This window comes from Indicator indicator, chromosome 20 (genome assembly GCF_027791375.1).
Source record: "Indicator indicator isolate 239-I01 chromosome 20, UM_Iind_1.1, whole genome shotgun sequence".
In the NCBI taxonomy this organism is placed as follows: Eukaryota; Metazoa; Chordata; class Aves; order Piciformes; family Indicatoridae; genus Indicator; species Indicator indicator.
Genome location: NC_072029.1, coordinates 10,304,483 through 10,329,913, shown reverse-complemented (window position 1 = coordinate 10,329,913; position 25,431 = coordinate 10,304,483). Strand labels below are relative to the sequence as shown.

The following is a 25,431-nucleotide window of genomic DNA, read 5'->3' as shown; positions in this document are numbered from 1 at the left end:
TCTCTACCACTGTTCTGTGAGAAGTGAGCAGTGCAAACAAGAAAAGTGGAGCTAAGCAGCAGAGAGCAGAAGAGTTGGAGTTTTTAGTACTAACTCTGTGTCAGTGAAGAGATCCAGGAGAGAGCTTTAAGGCATTTTCTTCCCTTTGACAGCTCTCCACAGTGTCCTCTGGAGAAGAATTGTTCCTCTCCAGGTGCATAAAAACAGAACTGCAACACTGAGCACCGCTCTGCAGTGCCTAAATACGTTTGTAAATTAAGCTCTAAATGTACAAATCATCTTCTCTAAGTAAAGTGACAAAAATAAATTGTGTAGAAGACTACCTTGGAAACTGCATGACACATCCTAAGGGGCTGTTAACCTCACCTTCATTAATCACTTTGTGATGTATTTTGTTTATTTTTTCAGTATCCTTTGAAACTTTCCTTTTTGTAAAATGCAAAATAGTGCACAACATCCACTGCTCAGAGTTGAAGTCCAATCATATGAACTGCTACTAACTACTGGAACCCTAAGGTACCAAAACTTAGCTGTGCTAAGTCACAGATCTTCTGTACCATGGTACCCAGAGGAATCATTGCAGAGGGCAGGAGCTCTACTACAGCTGTATCACCAAACAGATTGGAATTCTTATGCTTTTTGGACGTTTATGCTTATGGAGTGCAACTGTCTGTGCAATTTCCAGTCAACTTAATATGTCCTCTCCACAGAGGTCTTAAATCCAGTCTCCTTCAGCTCAGATAGCAATACACATCTTTAACAACTATCTTTTGGTTTGGGCCATCTTGCCCTTTTCGTTTCATGGACTTGTGTTTCACGTTAAAATGAACTGTGAAGAGAGGTGGCAATGAAATACAGTACTTTTGAAGGTGAACATCAAATGCCTTTCCCTGCAATTATTTGACATTCAACTTTTCTCAGATGATAAACAAGCATCTGGTATTTATTTGAGAGGATGCAAGCGATTTTGTACGTTATTGCACGCTGTATGGCTGTGATCCGAGACAGACAGCTGTCTCCAAACCTGAAATCTTGACATTTCATTTCCATGGCCAGAGTTCCAGCTTTGACTAGCTGCAGTATGTTGTTCACTTTCATTCAGATTTAAAAGTGTATCTCTTTTTGGAAAATGATGCCTTAAGGCCTTATCCAAAATCACAGCCTTTGATAATTGCCTGTGCTGCAAAGTGACTTTATTCCTAAGTACGAAACTAGAAGCAGACTTGCCTGTAGGAATGGGGCCCTAACTTAAAAGAAATAAGGAAGATCTCAAGTGTGTATTTTTTTTTTCCAGGAGAGAAATTTTCACGTTAAAAAAGGCCCAGTTGTTCCTACTTCTAAAATCAATTTCTTTTCTGTGAAAGCATATTGCAAGACACTATCTGTTCCTACATATGAATGACTTCCTCTCTATTTGTTCTGCGGGATCATTTAGCATCCAGGAAAAATAATTTCATTACTGTCTTACTGCCTCAAAAAATGTGGATGGGTGACACGTTTTTAAGACACAAATATGCAAGGGGTAGCATATGCATATTATTAGAGACCAATTAGGGAAAAGGAATAACATTCAGCCCTGCACAATGCATCATGTAGCAAATCTTAGTAGACTGCTGGTAGAGAACAACACACAACTTGAAATAAATACTGTAACTTCCTGTCGTCATCCATAACCATGTCATAGCATGGAAGAACTTATTTTCAAAATGAAAAGCTGCCTTGCTAAATAAAATACAGCCATTGAGGGAGCTGTAGCAAGGGAGCAGTTTTACCAGCTTCTGACACTCCTACTGTAGGTCTGTTCAACAGCCTGAGAAAATAAAGGACAAAGTGCTGGAGTTTGATTAACAACAGGAAGCTTTTTGTTGTGGGCATCTCTTGTGGCTTGAAAAACTGTATAATCCATCACTTGACACAACATACCAAAGTAAATATTTTTAGAGAACTGTGTCATTTCCCTAGATAGCATAGAGTGCTCTGAGTCAGATTAGCAGTTGTGATGCTTCACTGTTCTTCTGTCAAATATTTAATTAAGCAAGAGTTGATTTTTTTTTTAATTGGATATTGCTCTTGATTTGGCCAATCATGCTCCCCCACAATGCATATGCAACTAATCACTTAATTACTTTATTTATTGAGCTTTAGGTAAAGAAGATTATAATGCTAAGTAAAAATGGCACAGGCTCTAGTAGAAGTTCTGAAAATAGTCTGATTAATTTGGCTGGAAAATTGCTTCCAATAGTCTTTGTCCTTGAAATGAGTAGTTGTTACAAGAGCACAACTCCTTGATTAATGGCAGGGTGTAAATATTCATCTTGGGTTTGAGGGAAAATAGTTGAGACTGTAAACCATCTCAGATCTTTGTGTGAATTTCTCAGTGATATTAGTGGCAGCTCCATAAAGAAAGTGAGGAGAAAATATTGCTGTTAGTAAGATCTCTTCCTAGTCACTGAAGTCTGTCTTATTGACCTTGACAACAACATCCTGAAAGCTCCAGAAGAGAAAGCAGCTCATCACAGGCTCAGCTTCTAGTCTGTGCCTAACAACTGTCTTCAGTCAGTGTGCTTTGGTGAACTGATGCTTATGTGACTTGGCAAAAAAAGGGGAATCATGAAAGTGAACATGAGTAAACAGCCATGCCAAAGAAACAGGAAAGCTTGGAAGCAAAAAGGAAATGTGCATTCTTGAGCAGTTGAAATATTCCTCACAGTCTTCACCTTCTGCCCAATCCCTTTTTTTTAATTTTTGAGCAGAAAAAACAAAAGCATAAAGATTCCCCCAAATGAGAACAAAGAATGTACTGAAAGGATGCTACTGTACTGAGCTACTGATGCTGGGATTGCAGTATTGAGTACAGTAATTTTTTTTTTAAAGGCAGATGAGCTAGTTTCCACAAGAGAAAATTGAAGATAATGTTTGAAAAAGTAGGACTGATGCACATAAAACAACCTCAGCCATCATTATGGGGCTGGTTCAAGAAGGAAAAGATGCAGAAAGTGCAAGACAAATGAAATCCAGAAATGAGGAGGAAAAAAGAAAAGACAAGAAAAAAAACTAAAGAAAAGACCTCTGTGTCTCTGACAGAGAAAAGATAATGCTTGTGTGGGCTGTGTTGCATCTGGATTCATGGCACATTCTCCCACTCTTATGTTAATTTTTTTTTGCATAAATCAGAAGCAACTAATTAAAAAAAGAAATATTTAATTCTGACATGTTCTTTGAACTGGTGTTCCATCTGGTTCTGTTTGAATAGTAAAATCTGCTGTAGTTGTAAAAATTGGCAAGCAACACTCTGGTAAAGAGAAACAAAAGAGACTCAGTACAGCAGGTTAATACACTAGCAGTTCAACTTGAGACACTTCCAGCACGCTGCAAACCAAATCACGCCAGCATGGAAACTATAAAGATCAAATGTGAAAGAGAAACGCTGCGAGTGGGCCGGCAGAAGCACTGCCACTGGTGCACATTAGCTCTCTGTGATATTTTTAGTGTGAATCTTGGAAGGAGTTTGGTTTAAAAGCAAAGGCAAAGCAATGCTCCCCTGAAAAGGGCTCACCCTATTGTACAAAATGCATCCAGCGCACATGCAGTGGCAGAGAACAATCGTTCTGTGCTTCTTTTGCAAGCTCCACCTTAGGCATTCACAGGGTGCTGTGATGTAACAGGATGGCTATTCAGAAGACTCAGAATCTAATACCACCACCTTCACTCATTTCTTAACTTGAAAACTACTTAAAACCTGAACACCAAGATACAATAAACTCTGATAACAAAGGGAAGAAAATGTAATCGTGTAGAGGTTTCCATAGACTCTGGGATCTAAGTAATCAGCATCTTGTGCCATTCGAGCCTTCTCTGTGGCAGCAGAGAGAAAGGCTGATTAACTCCCCCTGCTTTAGAAAAAGATTGGTTTGCATCTTGCAGGAGCATATCTGGCTGTGAAATATTACTTCTTTAAAATGAAAACCTTTGCTTTGGCACTACATTAACTTGCAAATGGATAACCTAAGACATGTACAATGACTTGGTCAAAAAAAAGGAGGAATGTGAATGGCCCCTTTCTCCAGCTAAGATACTTAGGAGCCCTTGCTGAGCAATAAATGAGTCAGGAACGTAATACTTTTAATTAACGTTTTCTGAATACTTATTTGTAATTTACATTTAATTTTAAACCTGAGCTTAATCCTCTGATCTGGAATGAAGACAACTATTTAGTGCAGTTTGAATGTAACCTTCCCCAGTTTGTGTTAGAAACTATAGAAAAGGGAAACTCTATAGCAATACTTGCAGAACCACTCTTTTCTGAGAGAGAGACATAATTGTAGGACTTCTTTTTCCCTAGTGTACTGAGCAACTAATGCACAAATGGGAAACAAGTAATCCAAAGCTTCTCTAGCAGACTGCTTCCCATGTGAATGACTGGGCTTTGGGTGGAAAATGCTGAATTTTGTTTATAAAGGTTTTCTGTAACAATTTTTTTTTTTTGCCAGCTGCTGTCCTTTTAAAATGAGAGCCCAGTCAGAAGGACTTAATTTATAATGCATTTTGGTATTTTGAATGTAAGCACAGTAGTACACGTGTAAACACACAGAAATAACCTCTGCTTCTTCCTGTTCTCCAGCATACCTTTGCTAATTGGTAGGAAGCTGGCAGGCCAGGGGATGGTACACTATGCAGAATTAAACCTCTGCTCCCTCAGGCAGCACACCTTGATGGTATTGATAGATCTGACTGTGCCATCACTGTAATCAGAGTGAGTTCCACTGGAATTTGCTACACTTGGGTATTTCTGAAAGTTCAGGCTTTGGGTTTTCTATAAAAAATAGCAACAAAATGAGGAAAAAGTGCCAGTGTCTAAGATGTAATGCCTTTTAAGCCTAATTTCACTGGCAACTGGAATAGGTGTATAACCTGTGTCACATAGAAATATATGTATTTACTTGTGATCAGCTTTCTCATCTTGGAAAATTGGCAGAGTCTCTTTAAATCAGTCAGTCATCCACAGGAGCCTGCATTCATTTATTCTCTGTTAAATGGAACTGTCAGTTTTGTTGCACCAAAATTCGATTTTCTATTTCATACACATTGTGTATGATGTTTTTAATTTACTACTGGGTCACCAAGCAAGTCACTGCTTTTTTTTTTAAATATGAGTTTCTGCTACCTTCCAGAAAAATGTTGGGTAGCTGCAGTTAGATGTTGTGGTGAGGGTAACTGCAAATGGATGGTGAAAAGCAAGAGACAAAGACTATTCGTGTAAAGATAATTTTGCTTTTTCTTTGGTCTGAGGAAACACATACATAGGTGAAATACTTCTGAGGCTGTGATTTGGAAGATCCACTGCTGAGACTGGTGCTCTTGTACCATGCTGGGGGAGGAAAGAGGACAGCAGAAGGCATGGTGTGGGCCGGTGACTACCAAGACAAGTTCACCTTTGATTCTAAAGCAAACCAGGGAGACTGGTTTTCTTCAGAACCAGTGCTGCCCCCAGCTCTGCCCTTCTCTTAACAAAGCCCACTCAAACTCCAGCCACAGGGGTTTCATTTCCAGGGTTTCTTTGGTCAGCTAACGGTGCCTGGTTTGTGTACATCCACTCTGCCTCTTTAAAAGTTCCTCCATTTCCAGCTATGCAAAGAGCAAAGCTGTAGATTTGTAAGTGCTGTGGCTTTTTCAAATAAACACAGGATGTATTTTCTTAGTTAAGCACAGCATGAAAGGGGGGAACACTCCTATGACCAGTTAATTTTTATGGCCTGATAAGAGCATGTAAAAATTGTTCTGTACTATGTCAACCCTTCAAGCCCATAGCTTCAATGTAATAGGCTTTGCAATGGACGAGCCTGCTCCTGGCTGAAAGCCACCTCAGTCTGCAATGCAATCATCTATAACCTAAATGTGACCAGTTAAAACACACCCTGGTTTTACATGCAATGGGACAAACTAATCTGTTGAGCAGCTTCAGAGGATCACACCACATATCAGTTTGGCCCAAAGTGTTCAACACAGAAGGCTGCCATGAAGAGGGAGACCAGATTACACAGGTAGAGCTGGTTGGTGGAAGCCGTGTGTAATCAGTGCTTCTCTGATGAGCAGCCAGCTGTTCCTGAAAGCTGAGGAACCCAACCCCAGCTGAATGTTCAGTCAACTGTGCTTTCTATGCTAGGAAGTTTTATCAGACTGCTATGGAGTTTACTCTGATGCCTTTTAAAAGAGTTTTTGAAAAATACAGATTAAAAATATTAGAGGTAAAGCAAAAATTGGAAGTATTTCCTTGTTGAAATATATACATATATATATTTATTTTTTTGGTGGAGAGAAGACAAATTGCTTTCTGAAGGGCAAGTATTTACCACTTGGGAAAAAAAACAAAAAATCTCATTTATCTTTCCACTTTTACCTGTTTTGCTACTGCTGTGAAAATGTCACCTAATGGACAGAGCAGAATTAAAGTGGGCCAGAAAAGCAGGATGACACAAGGACAGGGGAGGCAAATAATAGCTCAGCAAAAGAAAAGCTGGAGCATGGATGCTGGGATGGTGAAGGGCCCACAGGACTCGTGAACTCTTCAGCTTCATACTACTGTGCAGGTGTGGAAAGAGTGAATTACAGGACAGAATTGTCTCTGCAAAGCACTCAGCAGTACACCTATCATCTCCAGCTGAGGGCTGGCCCCCTGAGAACAGAGACCTTTAGCTCAGCAACTCTGCTTATTATAATATGCCTCAGATGTGTGTTCCCAGCCAAGGATGTGTTTTTAGCCACCACCCTCAGTCATTTAACTTCTAGCCTTGAGCTCTGCCTCACCCACAGTTTGACATCTGCCTAGTCTTGTAGATTAATTTATTTCTACTGGACTCAGAAGAATCTCCTTTTGAGAGATCTCCCTTCACATCTGCAGAAAGCCCTGGCTGTGGTGGAGTAGATGTGTTGCAGTGCCTGGTAGCAGAGTGGGCAAGGCTGCCTCAGCCCCTACAGGGTCTGCAACCATCTGGCACAAACAGCTGATTTTTTGGCTTGATGGCAGCTTGAAAACCACCAAACAAAAACAAATGTTTTGTGTCAAGCCAAATGCATGAACCTGGTGAATGAAAAAAAAAAAAAAAGAGAGAAGAGAGAAAAATAATTTTGTAGGGTGTTTTTAAAGTGGCTTCTATCTCAGTGAAAGAAAGTGAAAGAAAAAGACGTTTAAAACAAACAAACAACAAACAAGAGCCCTGTGGTATTTAGTTTAAAAACACAGTTAAATTTTTAAATTTCTTTCCCTTTTGGAACCAACTAGTGAAAATGAGATAAATGCACAAAATTATTTTAGTAGATGCTGGATCTGTGCTTTTGCTGGCCACGTTTTTAATTCTCTATCTCAGCTCTAAAGGGCCATCTGTCTTGCAGCCGTTGAGGGGATGCAGGGCTGGACTGGGAAGTGGATGCATAAGTAATTACAGAGTTATATACAAACTACTCAGATCTCTGCATAATGGATCCCCTGAAAGAACTGAAACTATTATAATGATTAGGCTGGTAGTGGAGACTCGGAGGGGCTCTGCTTCTGCTGCTCCTCCATATGTTGCACGCAGGATTGCTCAAAGCCACACAGGACTCCCCTCTGTATTAGGGCTGGTGCTGAAACAAGTCAGAGGGAGGTAGAGAGGATTTTCTTCTAAACTGCATCTTGCACCTGCACTTCTGGAGCAATAAGGCTCAGTTCTCTGAGCATCCCTTCAGCTTTCCCAGAGTGATAAATGTGTGGCTGGGAACTTTCTGGTACTGAAATAGCTCTTGAAGCACTTTGAATAATCAAAAAAACTTTCATACTTTGTAGGGGCCTTTTATTTCTCTCTCTCCTTCTTGTCTAATTTCAGTACTTGCCTTTGTGAAACTCTACCATTTATTCCCATGTCACAGTAAATAAAGGTACGAATGTATCCAGCTGGGTCAATTAACCCCAGTTCTGTACTGTGTCACAGTCTGTACTGGCTGTGATTTCCAGAAAGGAATATTCTTTTGTCATTCCTTGCCCATGTGCAAAGCATGCTAAGACTGTAAGATAACTGTAACAATTTCCACACAAAGCTTTTTTCCACACTCTGCTTTTTTTGTAAATTTCTGGAGTGCAGTTATGAACTGTAAAATGACATGAACCAAATACATGACCTGTATTCTGAAGTGGTAGAAAAGACAAAGGACTGACAGTTTTTGTGCTTTCATGTCAGTGTGCTCCCTAATGATGGGTAAGCCCTGCCACAAAGCCTCTGAACTTCAGCTCTCAGGCAGTCCTTCAAAGGCTAGGAGAACTGGGAGGCTGAGGTTTCCCAGGTTTCATGTTATTCTATGCAGTAATACGATGCACTTCATTGCAATATTGAACTCCAAAAGAAACAGAAATAATAAGAATAAAAATAACAGGCATTGTTGACTTGAACTTCCTTGAGCTTTCATGTGAAATATTTAGATAAGCTTGCTCAGTAAGTCAACCTACACAGCTGCCTGATGTAAGAATAAACCTGTTAGTGAAGCAAATGTGCTGTGCAGCAGCATGTGTAAACACTGACTGTATTTTTAAGAGGGTATCTGATAAGGAAATAAGCAATGACACAGATGAAAGGTTGAGACACCAAATGATGAACTGCAATTATTTTCAGAAGTGCTACAGGAATAAATCTGTACTAATCTATATAGCAGCTCACATCAGTGATGCATGCTTCTGGGTTTTGCTTACAATGGAACAAAGAACGTAGGTTACAGCAAATGTGAAGGAATGAAGACAAATGTGGAAGGAAAATTCCTCCTCAGAGGTCCCTCTCACTCTGGTGAAGTACCGTATACATAGAGGTGTTTTAAATCAGTGGTAGTATATTTTCCTTGAATGGGAGAGTTAGTGTTAAATAAACAACTGATATTTCAATCAGGGGAGGTGAGGGAGGTCTCCCAGGTTGCTTTTTGAGGAGGCCTGTTCTTACCTCTCTCTGGCCTTTCTCCAGATCCCTAAATGCTGCAAGATGCAGAGAGGAATTTTGTACCATATCAGCTGATATTCCTAGAGCTGACCTGTCTAGAGGTCTAGAGAAATACTCTGCAAGAGTCATAGGTGCCAGAGGGAGTGACCAGACTTTTTCCCTGTGCCAACCTCTGACTCAGGCCATTTTCACTGGGTGCCAGATCTATGCCCTGCTGAGAAACCCAGCAGTACACATTTGTGCTGGATTAACTGTTTCTGTCGTTTTAGCCAGAACACACAATAGGGAGTTCATCTTAGTGTATGGCTTTATGTCAGTTGCAGGATGACAGTTAATACCCAAACCAAAGTACAGTGTCTATTTATGTTAACCCCCTGTTAACCTTTTTTGAACAAAAAATTTCAACTGGCAGAGTGTGTTTATACCACAGCAGTGCTTTTTGTTTTATGGCTGCAAAGTTTTCATCTGATGCTAGGATTCTTCAAGCTGGATTTATGCTTTTGTCCAACCCCAGCCATAATATGAACTCTAGATCTTGTGTTATTAACAAAGATGCTTTGCTTTCTAGGCAAGCTGGAGGTCTCTCACTCAGTGTTATAAGAGAAAAATTGTACCACCCAGAAACTGTCATGCAGCTTGGCAGGAGTGTAAAGATTTGTGTTTTATGCATTAGAAGAAACATTTTGATAGGAAACACACAGGTTCTGCAGTAAAAGTCCCCAGAAGGTGTTGCTCCTTGCGGGTTTGCAAACCCACACCATTATGAGGATTGATGATAGCACAGGTTCCCAGTGACCCTGCTAATAGGCAATCAGTCTCCCTTCAAAACCACATACACGTGGGGCTCAAGTGTTTTTAGCTGACGGCACCTATTGGGCTGGGTGCTCCTCCTGGAGCTGCCCCCCATCCCCTGTGCTGCCCTGGATGGCTGCTGGCCATGACCCATTGAGGTGGCCCTGAGGCACAAGGGCTTGTCAGGCCCAGTGGCCTGTGGCTCTTGCTCAAAAGCTTCAGAAAGAAGACACAAAGAGTTCCCTGAACGTAAAGGTTTGATGTTACTTTTTCAGATGAGTGTAAAGGTAACTGCTGTTCTTAATGCAAACTTTAAATCTACTCTGTAAAAACACAATTACTGCTGCCATGGCAGAAATCAGTCATCCCTTTTGAAGGAATGCCTTGAAAATGCAATCATAAAATCCCTGCACGTTATGGATTTCATTAAGGCTGTGCTCCCCTAGGATTCCCAATTGCACAATAACAGGAGTTCTTTAAATTTTAAATACCACAGACAGGAACAGTTTCACCAAAACCAGATGTGAAACCCTCACACTGGCCTTCTTACTGGCTCTAAGTACTGACACTGCCTGGTAATTGATACCTATTAACATGTTTGTTGTTCAGATTACAGAAATGGAAACACTACACTATTTTTCCTGTGAAAGGATACGTTAATGAGGGACAATGACTTAGGCTGCAATGGCAGTTCCCTGTCCTTCATTAAATTAAAGGTTTACTTTTTATTTTAGACTATGCTGTTTCACACTGAAGGGAGCTGAGTCTGTGAAGCTTAAGTGTAATAAACAAGTAGGCTGAGCTTAAAGTTGAGGAGCTAATAACACCCCATATGACAACAAACTAGCTTCATGCTTATCTTTATTCCATTCTTGTTAGAAAATCCACAAACTTCATTAATGTGTTTTTAAAGAAGAAATTCAATCTGAAGTGACTCTGTTTCTGATTATGGAATTGCCCCAAATCTCAACTCAGTTGAGTGATTTTCAAAAGTGTGTTTGAAAGCAAAAAGAAAATGGAGAAAGTACTGTGCAGACCTATGGTGTGCCTGTGCTATGGGTATTTTGAAGTTAAGCTTTGACATTTATTTCCAGATAAGTGAGGAAAGGAACAGACAGGCAGCTTTGCTTAGCAGAGCTGGGTGTGCAGGCAGCATTTAGATGAACAGAGGAGTTAGTACCTTGTCAGCCACAAAGGAGCAATCTAGTTTTTCCACCAAAGAATGTGTTCCACAGATGGAACATGTACAAATCCATTACTAACAACAAGCCAAGACTATTTTCCTTATTCTTTTCAGTGAAATGGTCCAAAAGACAGTCAACACCTTAAAGGAGACAATCATATCTCATGCCCTCTAGCTGTCCTCTGTAGATACCAATCTCCTTTGCTGGTACTTAACCAAGGTTTTCTGTTTCTTTTGTCTTAGCTAAACCAGTAACCTTGAAGAAAGGGGTAAAAAGAAGGGAAAGGAGAATTATAGTATTCCCTCTCTGTTAGAAAAGGATGCAGTAAGGAAATCAGAATTTGGAGCTGAATTTTCAAGCTGCTTTACCCATATCATATATATATATATATGCTGTGTATATTAGGAGTTGGAAAGCAGAGATAACTACTTTAAGCAGCTGCACTACGTGTGCAGGTATGGAAACTTGCAATTGTGAAGAGATTAATGAATACTGGCATATACAAAATCTTTGTCTCTCAGACAAGGGCATATTGGCAGAAGTTTTCACTTCAAAAGTTCCAGCTTCAGCACTGCAGCATCCTTCAGACTGTTTTTAGCTGTTATTTTCTAGAGTTCCTGCACTGTGCAAGAAAATTCCATTTATGCTGCACTGCACAAAAGCAGGTACTTCAATGACTGGTAATGACTAGTTTACAATAGAATACAGAACAAAGCAGAACAAAGTGACCTCGAATCTATATGCAAGAGCCTTACTCTTTTGTCATATACTATGAATTTTTTCCTAACTGTTATTTTCTGAGCATTTTATCAGTTACACGTCCTTGGTTGTTTGTCTGTAAGCTCTTATGGAGATGAACATCTGTTCCTGGGGATATCTGTACAGAGGAAGCATGGGATTTCAATATTTTATCCAGATACAACTCTCAACGTGTGCTTACTGCCAATGGCAGCAAGACTTTGTAGGAGATGGTGGTTCATCTTCACAAGGGCCCACATCTATTCAATGCAATTAGTCTTCAAGCAAGACTTTGCAGGCTTAGCTCTGCAAACAAGACCAAGCTCTGTAGCAAAGGCTGCTACAGCCTAGCTTCTCAATTATGAAGTTTTCCTTGAGGTTTCCAGTCCCTCCCTGGGCAGTGGAGGAGATACCCTAGGGCTAGACTGCTCAGGGAAATGGTTCATGCTGCCTTTTCCAAAGCAGGAGCTGGGTGAAGTAGGTGAGAGCTGTGGTGTGAGCAGTACAGCATATAAATAAGCATCAGCTTCTTGGCTGATGTGGTAGCTGGAGGCAGTGTAAAGCTGCTAAAAATTATGCTCAGTGGTTGTTTCAGCCCCTGAGCACCCTGGTTTATGGCAGAAGGCAAAGAAGGCTGAAAAATTCATGGTCAGGAGGCCTGAGATACCCTGAGCTGTTTTAAACATAAACCCTTGAGTAGCTTAGATTCTGTTATGTGTTTGCTATTGAAAAGTTAATGGTTGAAAAAAAGTTCTTTGAAAGTTTTTCTCAGAAAGATCTAGTTCTGAGTGAAGGGATTTATATATATATATATATATATACATGTATTCATCATAACTTAATAAAATTAATAAGCACACAGAATACATGAACGAGATTTGACTAGCTCTCTTGTTTTGCTTACCCAGTCATCAATGAGTAAGTGACAGCAAAAAAGAAGGGAACAAAGAAAAAATGGCAGCCCTCTGACCAAACAAAACAGCTGGAACTTGGTTCTGATTCATTCCACCCTTTTCCCATGTGCATTCCATAGATTGCAAGTGGCCATGATTAATAACAAGCCTTGATCTTAGATAAGGCTGAGGAGGTTTTAACATCTATTCTTAAGTAAGGAAAAAGGATCAACAGATTTTGTTTGCAACTCTGGAGTCTGATTAGGTTCTTCATACATGATTACCAAGTTGGCAAGAGCTCAGGATATGTAGGGCCCCTAAGCAGGATACCTGAGAGTCCCATTGTGTGCCAAGGATCAGAAATGAAAGGTTTCCCCCTCTTTCTTCCCTTTATTAACTACTACTCAACATGTTTTTAAGCTTTCTTGCAGACAGCAAACCTCACAGGAAACACCAATGTGAACATTGGTATGGATGGCTAATAAGGCATTGTTTTTATATGTCACTTAGTCATTTCCTAGAGAAAACAACAGAAGCAGGAGGACTATTTCAAACATATGAACAACTTTTCAATATTAATGATACTGACCTAATATGCTCAAGCTTTTCTCTTAGCTTTTGCCAACAGAAATAGATTCTAGGATACAACTAAGAGGTGTAAGTCAAGCTAAAACTGAGACAAATCAGTGGGGTTTTTTACCTCATGATATTTATTCTTGTCTGCTAGCATAGATTATTTATATGCAGTAATTCATATGAATAATTTTAAGCCCTTCAGGAATCATGTGCCATTCAGCTGTGGACCTGATAACAAACAGAAGACAAGAAGCCCAAGCAGACTGCCTGCACTCCAGGAGTCTCTTTGTGGTGATGAAAGTTTACTCCATTTCTCCTGTATTCACAGAGCAATGCCAAAGCAGCTGATCTTGCTCAGAAATGTTGTGTTTAAGGACATGGAAGAACAGCCACAGGCCAGAGACCACTGAACTTTTTTCATGTGTAACATATTCTAGAGGGGACATAGGTCTTTTGAGGTGAAATCTGAGTGCATGAAAACACCATGCTGTATTAATGCTTAACTGTAATCAGCTAGTGACACAGCACATGCTCAGTTTACTGGGGCATTCCACTTTAAGTGCATGTTAAACTAATATTGACTTTTCCACTAAACCAAAATCTCTGTTATTTGTGCCGAGAAGACTGAAAAAACAATAGAACGTGGGAAGCAGAAGAATTAATCTTCCTGACCTTTTCTTTTTTTTTGTACCTTTGGGAGTCAGCCTTTTTTGTGTATCTAATAGGAGATGTGAGCTGTTCACCTGCACTGATTCTTAGATTATGTAGAAGTACTGTACTGAGTTTTTTTGTGTTTTTTTTTCCCCCCTTCCTTTCTTTTACAATCTCCACATTCAATAAACTCCACAGAGTATTATTAATAATATCTTTAAATTATTGTATTTTTACCTGTATCCATTCTCTGACAGAATCTTCCCCTGGAGTCCATCCATTCTCAGGGTAATTCAACCGAGACCTTTCTGAAGACCAGATAGCACTGTACTGGGAGGAGACAGTGATTTGATCAGAGTGAATTTCTCCTGATTCCATACCTAGTGGTTCCATGCACTGGAAATCTGAAGAAAAATAAATTACCATTGTTATTATGGTCAGCCTTTTGATTTAGGCTTTGAATGATAAGAACATTTTCCTGCTTTGAATATGAATATCTAAAGAATATTTTTTTATGTGACTTTGAATTCTTTAGCAACTTCAAGTGAGCCAGTACTGGGCTTATGGTTTCATTCTTAATAGTGTCATTTGAGTTGCCATGACAATTCCTGCAATAATAATGCCATACAAATATTTTTAGCCCAGTGTTGTATCCATTTCAATATAGGACAATAGAATTTTCTTTTCTAGGGTAGCACAGGCACTTCTATGGGTGCATAATATAAATCAACTAATATTCACCTCATCGTTATGCACAGAACAAAGACAAACTAGATGACTGCTTAAAACCCAGTAAGCTGCAGAAAGGAGAGTTAGATATAAAGTGTGTGTTTTATCATCAAGTAGAGCAAAGAAATATGCAAGGATATGGTGCAACACAGACTATTATTTTCCTACATCTCCCTTACTTTGTTTCATTCTCTGTCCAGAGGCTAAACAGGAAAATGAGGCAATTGGGAAAAAAAGTAAAACATGAGACTTAGAACAAAGCTTAGATAGCTTATGAAATGGTTTAACAAGAGCATATATATATTAAATGGGTCCTTTTTATTCAAGAAATTCATCATCAAAGCTTATTCCATGTAATAAAAGAAGGCTTTGGATAGTGCATTCATTGTTCTTGTTTTGTTGTTTTAATGCAAGTGTTCAGTTGTTCTGCATTCCTGTGTTTCCTTGGTCAGCACAGTTTTTCACAATAATTATCCCAACTTCCTGGCAATGCTGCAGAATAAAACTGTTAAGGAAAAACTCTGTCTCTTGCACTGCCTTTCAAAGGGCAGTTGTTAAAAAAAAAAAACCAACAAAAAAAACCCCAAAACATTCCCTACAATTTTATTTATTTAAGGTTTCTTTAAAGTTTGCAACACCTGGTGTGCAAAAAGACACAACAGAGACTATTTTCCAAGAAGCTCTGCAGGATAGACAAATACTGACCTTCTGATACAGTGCTTTGTGACACGCTGTAGTTTGCTGAGAATCCCTCTTTTGCTATTGCACTGTCAGTGTAAAATACAATTGAAAGAATCCCCGTCGATGACCGGACACGTCCTGGGTTGTTCTGCCCACAATAACGCCCTATGTGTGGACCGACTGCAAAGAGACACAATACAATAGTTAACTGCCAGGTCTACTGCAACAATAGACTCCACTGAACAGCCTCCAAACACAGTCCTTCAGCAGGTAACAATGAAAGCTCTACAGCAATTCAAAATCACACTCTCATCGATAACTCAGTAGTGAACAAGAAATTGTTTGTCCTGCTCTAGTAATCCTCCTTCTAAAATGTTGCAGACAGCACTCCATAAATTTCTTGAAGATGTAAAGAAAAAGATTTCAGAAAAGTGTCCTCGAAAGTGTGCAGAGAGGGCAGCAATACACAAAATTACATGGACAAAATAGCCAGGGTATTTTCCCAAGTGTTGTTGAAGCACACATTTATGACAAGGACATCTGAATGCTTTGATTTGCTCATGCAGTCTACAAGAACATAAGTTCAAACAACATCTGCCATGTTTTTTGTTCAACGTTGCAGATAATCTGTTAATTTTATAGTGAACTTAGAAAAGCATTTTTGCACTCATACTGAGGCTGTGACCAATGACTCTTTATCCCCTCCTATTTAGACTTTCAGCACACCCTCTCAGATCTTTTGCCCATATGCTCAATATTAAAGAATACCGTGAAAGAATTCGAGAGGAAAAAGTCTTAATCCTTTCAAATGAGCAAAGAATTCTTCAGTACATCTCTGTGTCACAGAGCACACACACATACACACATGCATGATCTTCTCCCATTGTTAACAATTTATAAACCAGTTCCTGATGTTTTCTTTTCTGGATTTCCTGTGCAGTGAGATAATCTTTTTCCTTAATTAAGCTACTCAATTCACAACCAACATATGTGGCCTTCTAGCACTCAAGTGTTCCTACAGATAGGTCCCCAGGCTGTTGAACAGTGCTGCATCTGTGCTTACCAACAACAAGAGAAGATAATACTAAAACCCATCCATGGAGTCAATCATGGAAATAATTGTGAGACATCATTCTAATGCATACACCACTGGCTTTCCAGGCTTAAATTCACACCTTGTCATTTCTTTAGGAAGTCCATTTCACTTTCAGTTTAAAATATAAATTGTTTACATATCGTAATTATTCACAGCTCAAAGAAAATCTTCAGCTAACATAATTTTGTAGTAATTTATTGGCATCTTCCAACCAGCAAAACAGTTCCAGCTTGAACTAACTTTATTATGTAAGCTACACATTTCTGTAAGGTCCTAGAGTTGCCAGAAAGAGGGAGCTCAGATGTTGTAGCTCTTGTTGCCAATATGTGCTTTTCTATCCATATTCTGGCCATAGTTAGTCTTCAGTTGCCTTGGCAATCCCCTGGCATTTAAAATACCTGCCAGTTCAGCCCTCTTCCATCCAGACTATTTGATGCAGTATTGGTAGAATGAAGCATCCTATAGAGGATATGAGTTGAATCCTTCCTCTGCCTAGGTATCATTAGAGCTTTACAGTTTTGTTATTTGGAGGGAGGAAGTTGTTTAAGACTGTTGCCTGTAGTGTCTTCTTAAACATACAAAGTCCCCACTACAAGTTCTGCAGGTCTTTTTTGTTTTTTCTTTTTTTTTTCTACATGCAAACAGCTCTGATCTTGCCCTTTCCTGTGGTGGCTTTCAACATTACAGCTGCTGATGCTCCTCTGAACTGCAAGAAAATAAGGAGGATAAGGCCACCATGTTATGGCATTCTGAGCCTTCCTCCTCCCATTTCCTGTGAGGAAGCCTCTTTGAAACGACAAACAGAAGACAACTTTGTTTAAAGCAGACAAGGCTTTAAGATTCTTCATGACTCACTGGTTTATAATTTTTAGGACATATCGAGGGAGTCTTCATTTCAGCCTTCTACAGATTGGCCCTGCTATCACAGTACTATTCCCTTTCCTAGTTACATAGATACAAGACCCCAAATCCTCTAGAATATGACACAAAGAGGTATTGAACTATTTTCCACAACATGTAAGCTTCAGTCTACTGAGATAATATGGTATTGATCTGAGGTGAAATAGATATTTTTTTTCCTTACACAAATAGCTAAGACAAAGTTCTCCTTATTTTCCATTCAAGTTTTGAAAACTTTTGAACTACAACAAATGATCAGATGTTTCAGGTGTCACCACATCAAATAAATGCTGTGTGGGGAAGACCATCTGAGCAATCATTCATGGGATGATACTGCTCTCTGCTTAGGTAGACTATCATAGAATCGTAGAATGGTTCGGGTTGAAGGGACCTCCAAAGGTCATCTAGTCCAACCTGCCTTCAGTGAGCAGGGTCATCCTCCACTAGATCAGGTTGCTCAGAGCCTTGGTAAGCCTGACTGTGACTATCTCCAGAGCCTCAACATGGGCAACCAGTTCCTGTTCCAGCACCCTGATGGTGCAGAGCTTGTTCCTAACATCCAATCTAAATCTACCCTTCTCTTCTGTCAAACCATTGCCCCTTGTCCTATCACTCCAGGCCTTTGTAAATAGTCCTTATGCAGCCTTCTTGTAGCCCCCTTCAGGTACTGGAAGGCTGTTTTTAGGTCTCCCCAGAGCCTTCTCTTCTCCAGCTGCAGCTTTTTTTAAACCATCTTCCTAACCCTTCCATGCAAACCAAGAGAGGCTTTCATGACAGATCATACGCAGTTGCAAATGGGAATTTTAGAGTAGCAAGTGTTAAAAAGTCATTGGGCACAGAAAGTTCTCTGCAGCCTGTGCCTGTAGACCATCACCTTGCTTTGTCAGCATCCCCCTTGAAGGTCTGCTCCAAATATGAGTCACTCAGAAATGTCCTTGCTCAAGGACAGTTCTACACTACCCACAGGGAAAAGGCATTTCAGTGAGCCAGATACTTCATTTGACTGTCCGTGTTGCAGCTATTTCTAGGACCCAGGCTCCTCTTCCAATGCATATAGCATGACACAGTGGAAAGTGGAGTAACTTTCAGGTTAGAAGATGGAGGGGCAAATAAGAAATGTGTTTAACAAGCTTTTCCCAAAATGCAGAGTAGAATTCTAGAACTTGAATAAATCTGTGAAGAGTCTTAATACATATGTCTGAAGGTTTTCAGATCTGAGTGTGGAACATGTAGAATATGGCTGGTGGTTTAAGACTAAACAGAAATCTCATTCTTAATAACCCTAATTTTCTTTTCTACTCTTTGCCCTTCTGGAGGAAGAGTATCCATACCAGAAAATATTGAGACTTATTGAAATACACATTTACCTATCCAGCTGAAATTGTAGTCTTTGGGATTCAGTTTAAAAAGCCCTAAGAAAACACATGCAAGGAAAAATGCTATGTTGGACTTCTAAATTATTAGAAGAAGTGTTAACTAGCCATTTTACTGAATTTTTAAAGCTGGATTTTAAAAGTATTTTGATGTGCTGTGGACAGTCCTTGTGTGTACTCTTATAAATCTTAATAGCTTGTCACAAGAGTGTAGAAAGCAACCACAACAGAAGAGAAACACACTTAGATTAATAGCAACCTTCATTTGTGCTGATGTTAATGGCTGAAGGGAAGTGTTCTGTTTTGCTCTATAATTCAGTGGAAGCTCTTGTGGTATTGACCGAAGCAGCAGTGCTTAGCCTGTGGTTCTCAAACCATATGTAAACTTCTCTAAATTACTTTTGAGCCCCTGGTCTACCGAGCTTCAAAGAGAGCTGCATGATGAATATGTGCAATTCATGGCTTAAGCTAGTCCTCGTTTTGAGTGGGCTATTTTTCTTCAAAGTCATCAATGGACTCTTCTCAGCCAAGGCTGGCTAAGGTATATTTGTGCCTTGGGCAAAGATATTTTTGGTGTCTGTTTTATTCATGCAAAATCACATATTTCTATTCTGTGATCTACTCATTCTCCTACTCTAACTCCACCTGCTACCTCCATCAAACCTCTGTCCCTTTTCTGCACAGTATTTGCAACGTGAATATTCTGCAACAGGCTTTGTTTCACTTATTGCTTTGTTTCACTTATTACTTTGTTTCAAAGAAACCAAAGCGTGCCCTTGGCATGAAGTTATGCAGAAACAAAATGCCAGGTTTGAGGCATTCACAAATGCCTACCATTCCACTCTTGAACCACCAAAACACTTATATCACTGTTTAACTTCAGACCCATAAGTGTCCTCACTGAATTCCTTTTGAAGTCAATCTAGCTGCTCACAGGCTTCGAAGATAAGCACATATTTTGCAGAATCAAGACACAAGTACTCAGCATTTGCCAGATTCAATCCACTGAAAGGACAAGGAAGTAGTCTGAGGACTCCATGATTGTGACAGAGCATTTCAGGATTAACATCGTCGTGAATGGCTGCTACAGTTGCTGGCAAACTGTCTAACAGAAAATTGTTTTTCATTAGAAAAAAGCCAGCAATTGCACCAGAGCAAAACGTAAATGGCAGAGGACTGATTTTGACATGTCCTTTTAAATATCATTGTGAAAATTTGTTTAACAGAACAATTCTCTCTTTTTTTTTTTTTTTGTTTATTTTGTACGGGAGGAAGGGGGGAAAAAATCACAACTGTAGAAAACAGCACATTCATTTCCTAGTGATTGTAGCTGATAAAATTCTACAGTGAAAACATTTTCCTCTTATGTTTGGTTTCACCTGCTCTACCTTCAGTATATGTCTGAGACAGATCAGAGTGGGGTGCTGTTTTCTGCTGAGAACAGAGGGACAGACAGTGCCTGGCTCAAACATTGATGCCTGGTTTCCAGGGCTGGGTGAAAGCAGAGTACTCAGGGGGCTGTCCATCTAATTCTGTGCCTGTGGCCACAACTATTTACCATGAAGCTGCTCTATGCGTCCTATTAAAATACTGCCACCATCCTGGCACACCACACCTGTGCTGCTGTTGAGCAAGGGATTTGAACTGAAGGATATACACTTTTTCTAAACATTTTAAACCCCTTCTACTTCATGTTTTTGTCAGTGTAGTGCAATAGCAACTTTAACTTCTTACAGAACTGGGCATGTGAGCAGCAATGCAGTACAAAATAGCTTCTCTTGTTTCATGGCTATGTTTGTATCACCACATAGAGCAAACCCTCTGGACCTGCAACCAGTGGCCAGGGACTGTTTCTGAGACCAGACTAACAGTGTAACACAGCTTGCTTCCATAGGATTCTTCCTTCTGAAGCAGCATGGTCGTGTGTGATGTGCCTGTTGGGAATGGCTTTGACTGTCCTCCAAACAGTGCTTAGGAATGGTTGGGGAAAGTGCAAACTGACATGGGCTAAAATTGTGAAAGGGAATATGTCTGCAGTTAGGAAGTAGCCACAACCATGCCTTGGCCCTGTTTTAGTTCATAGCTTCAAAATATCTTTTAGCAGATGAAAGGGAAGTGTACAAATAGCTGGAAGATGAAAGACTCACCCTGGATAGCAGCCCTTCAACAAAAGGAACCATACTGTCAAATATTTTGCAGAAATTTAACACCTGTATGTGGATGCAAACTGGACTTATTTTACCTTCCTTTCTCATTTTTGTCCCCTTCCCAGTATTATCTGGATGCTCTGTTTTTGATATCTACAAACTTTTAATTTATATCTTCAGTTTATGGCCAGGTCATACCAGTGGTTTCCCGTGTCAGCTTTGCAGTTCAGTTAAAATATTTCTTCTCCCACCCAGGGATTCATCTTGTGATGCATTTATAGAGAAGCAATCACATCCTGTCTGCCTTTGTAGTGTTAAGTTAAAGAAGAGTGATTGCTGGCTGAGGATAGTCCTGCAGTGCATTGATGCAGCAAACCTTTCCCTACAACCACCACAGCCTCCAACAGTTTGTATCTAAGGAAACATTTCTTCCTAGTCTACAAATTCAGTTGAATATTTACAAACATATAAACACCCTTACTGGATGTCAGGATCATTTTAGGTTTAGACAGTTGGTGAGGGAATTGGAAGGCTGCTAATGCCTGTTGTTAATTGCTCTTCAGTATGGCTCAGCCACTTTCTTGAACCAGGAAATGATGGCTTTGAAACCCTCTGACACCAGTAAGAATGCATTTCTTTTTGGTAATATTACACATAATTTGATTGATTGGATCATCTTTTCACATGTCAGTTTAAATGCAAGTTCTACAGGAATTCAGCTTGGACAGATTTGGCCTATATACAACTAAACCTATTATTAAATGTTCCAGACATCATTATTGTAGTGTTACAATATTGTTCTCCTAACTGAGGCATTAAATACTAAATAGTCTTTCAGCTATTGTTATGGCTCTTTCTTCAGTATTTATTGGAGTGCATTGAAAAGAGCCATGATAAACCCATTAAGCATAAAACAAAAAGGAAAAAGAAACCCCCAACAAATATATATTAAAGATCACATACCTATTAACTGCAGCATCAATAAAAGCTTTAATTAAAGTTATATTTGGGATTCATCTAGGAAAACAAGTCAGTTTAAATGTGTTATTAAAATATGTTCCTAAGTTGTATGTTTCCATTTAAATGAAATATTAACGTAGGATTAGCAGTTTGCAGAAACTGCCACTGCTGTTCATAAAAGCAAAGGAAATATCTATTAATATGGGCTATCACATCAGTGGAAAACAAAAATAGCTGCAATTAGTGCCCAGCACAAACAACATAACTCTTCAGTTGTCGGATTTTTGTTACAAGTTATAAAATTAAGAAGGAAAAGGACAGCTTCAAGATGCTTCTCTTTCTCATCTTATGCCATACATAGAAAGAGTGAAAAAGGCACCACAAACCATCAGTTTTACAGAGCTGATTGCAGAATTCATACAGGCTTTTGAGCACCCTGAAGGTTAGCATTCAGCTTGAACAGTCCCTTTTAGGCTGGAGCTACAGGGCTGAGCTATTGAGCTGGCATCCTTGGAGTACTGGTATGTGTCTGCCCTACCTAGAGGGGGCTTGGATCCTGGGGCTTCACTGCCACATATAAAAACCCCAGAGAAATCATACAGCTGTTTTGTTCATCAGTTGTACTGTAAAACCAGCACATGAGATTGGGCAGGGGGTGAAATGAGGGCTCACTGGCTCTGTGGACTTAGCTAATATCTAGCTATGCACTTAGTGAATTTGCACAAAGTCAAGTGTGTTCAACAACTAAGTGGAAAATTACTGAGATGGCAGAGAAGTAAGTTCCAGAAGGGTACCCGTCCACCCACCCCAACACATGTGCCCAGCTAGTCAGAGATTATAAATTAACAAATGAAGATAAAACCTTTGAATTCTATTATCCTGCTAGAAGAGAGAGCGTTGTAAGGGAGGAACCCTGCAATTCCCTGTCACTGAAGCCACCTGAATGAATAACTCAATGACTATTTGCAGATCTGGATAATAATTTAATCACTACAATTTCAACTACATGGATGTTTTCTCTGGCAAAGAAATTGTCTGGTTTGACAGCTGATCTGTAACGCAGATCCTCCATGAGCTGGAAGGTTAGTTCCCAAAGTCTAGTTTGTGCAAGTTGTTGGAAATTTCTGGACAACATTCATGTGTTAGTTGTGAAAGTTTGGGGACCCATTATAAGAGGCTGTATTCAACTTCTTTTAGCCTAGGAGGTCCAACCTCTATTCCCTCTAAAAAGAGAGATTTCTTCCAAGTAAAACATTCAAAATTAAACAGATTGAGTAAAATTCATTCATGCTGTGATATGTTCTACTGAATGAATTTACAGAGCATTTCCCATGTTTCTCTTTAATTCAACTCATTTCACATAAATCAAGCAAGGACCTCTCTACTATGACATTTTAAAAATGAGAATATGCCTTCTGTAGAGTAATGGGTTTGCATATCACAGCCTGTTTTTCTCTTACCATCAGGGAATCCATCCCAGATTTCCAATCGGTCATAGCGACAGAACGCTCCCCCTGGAGTATTTGAATCAGGTTCTAGCTCAAAGCTTTCAAATTCCAGTATAATCTCTGACATATTTGGTGCAAAGATAATATAAGTGCATTCAATGCTATTGGGATATTTTTCAGGGAATCCAGGGGACTTTATCACTCCACTTGTCGCAGTAAAGTTTCTGGAACATTCAGGTCCTGTAAGAGAAAGAGGAAAATCACCTGGATTAATGCTGTGCTACCAGGCAAAGTAGCTAGCTGGAAAACAAATTAGGTCGTGTCGTCTCTCCAGCAGCAAAGGTGGCTTTCCAATGAAACACCTCATTTTAATCACTGCATTAATCATTCAGCCACCTTGTTCTTGTTATTGATAGTCAGGTTTTAAAGCACAATTCGCATATGCTGCCTGATCTCCAACTTTCAATTTGTGTGGAACAATATGAAAACTTGTCTGAGCTCTAGAAAAAACGACGACAAATACAACGTCATGTGGGAACAATGAAAGTGTAAGCTGCAGAAATCTCGACAGAGCCCTAGAGAAATAATTATAGCCCCTTCAAGCTCAAATCTTTAAATCTTACAGCTGACAGGTTTTTATTGGGAAAATAGAATTTTTTTTTTTATGAAAGAGGTTGAGTGAATTCAGTAGAGGGAGTAGTGGTTTCAGATTCCTGGAGCACTGACTCAGTAACTCTGCCAGATGTGACCTATGTCTCCTTGACAAACTAAATGTGAAAGGTAATTCGTACATGTACCAAGGGTGAGTGACTCATTCTGAGTGGTGTTGACACAGGTGCACCAGTAAAACGTTGCTGTTAGTGCAGGCATGATAAACTGTGTGATTACAGGCAGTGCTGCTAGAAGTCATCTAATGTCAATGTTGACACACCAGCTTTCCCCAATGTCCCCACCATGGCACAATGGGATGCTCCAAAGAAGCTGAAGCAGGAAAGTGGCAGTAAAATGCAAGGCCTGGATTTGCATTTGTGAATATGGGGGACTAAATCTGGAGTCCCTCTTTTGTTGACAGATTGCATTTCTCTTTTATTTAGGTCCCTGAGGAATCCTCTCTGAGGATCCCACACCTGCAGGTGTGCTCAAAAGTCAGCCGCAGGCACATCCTTCCCCACAAGGTCAGCATAGGTACCTCTCTGACTTTTAACACTGCAAATTTAATGGAAAGTGATTTATAGGATTTAGGGCATTGGTGGATAGCAGCTGACCTGGGGGGGTTTGAGTAGGATGACTCAGATGAGGGTCTTTGGACATGGAGTGTAGGAAGAACACAAGGCAACACAGTTTGGTCGCAACAGGCAGGTCTGTGCTGGAGGATGAGCATGTGTGAGGTCTCAGTTTGGATGAGGATCCCCAGCACCATTAGAGACTCTAGTCAGGAGCCTTAGAAGATTTTCAATGCTTAACACAAATCATTGAGGGAAAACAGTCTGGCTTGTTGCATATATGAATACTCTTATTTCACCATAGAAAATGTTTTCCTTGTGAAGGTGCCAAACATATTACCCCCCACAGATTTGGCCACCTCCCAGCTAAATTCAGCATGCAAGAGAGAGGTTTGAATGAATTTAGTCAGTCAGGTGGTTTTGCCCTTCAGCAGACACTGACAGGAAATTCTTGAGCTATCACATCAATATTCAGAACACTCCATGGCATATTTTGGAAGATGTAGATATTAATGCTCATGTAACCTGACCCATTCCAATTTGGGAAATTACATTTTGCCTATAATTAAATCACCCCCTTACACATTAGTCGGATATTTCTCTTCTCTCCCTGTCATTCCCTTGTCTCCTTGTCATGTATGGGAGGGTTGTATTCTGGTTGTTGCTCCTCACTCCCACCAGTAGCTGCTGTTGCAGGATAAAATAGCTTTGCTATGCCATTCATAGCATAAAGTGCTCTGTACTCCTCCTGGAATCTGATAAAAGATGCAGTATAAAATGTAAGCCAGGATAATTTTTGCTTTATTAAATACAGGCAGATCCTGTCTCTGTGAGTGCATGCTCATCAGGCTCCTTACTCTCACACATGGTATCTCAGTACCAGCTTGCTTGATTTTAAACACACTCAAGTCAATCTGGTGTGAGAAACAAAAACTGTTTGCAGAAGAGCTGCCTCACTGAAATGCCCTCCACAGATTTTGACCCTTTACTGACACTGTGAAGAAGCTCCAGGAATGAAATCAACACTGAGGCTATGAGGAACTCCTTGGGGCAGTTTTGATGGAGAACTGGCAGGAAAGGTTCTAG

The 25,431-nt window shown here is 39.9% G+C and overlaps 1 protein-coding gene across 1 annotated transcript in view; it reads right to left on the bottom strand.

The window, feature by feature from the left end:
* NRP1 (neuropilin 1) overlaps positions 1 to 25,431 on the bottom strand; it is a 112,636-nt gene that overhangs the window by 37,431 nt on the left and 49,774 nt on the right. Inside the window, 3 exon segments of the mRNA XM_054390201.1 lie at positions 14,026 to 14,192; positions 15,223 to 15,378; positions 23,135 to 23,362. Of these exon segments, the coding sequence (XP_054246176.1) occupies positions 14,026 to 14,192; positions 15,223 to 15,378; positions 23,135 to 23,362 (551 nt within the window).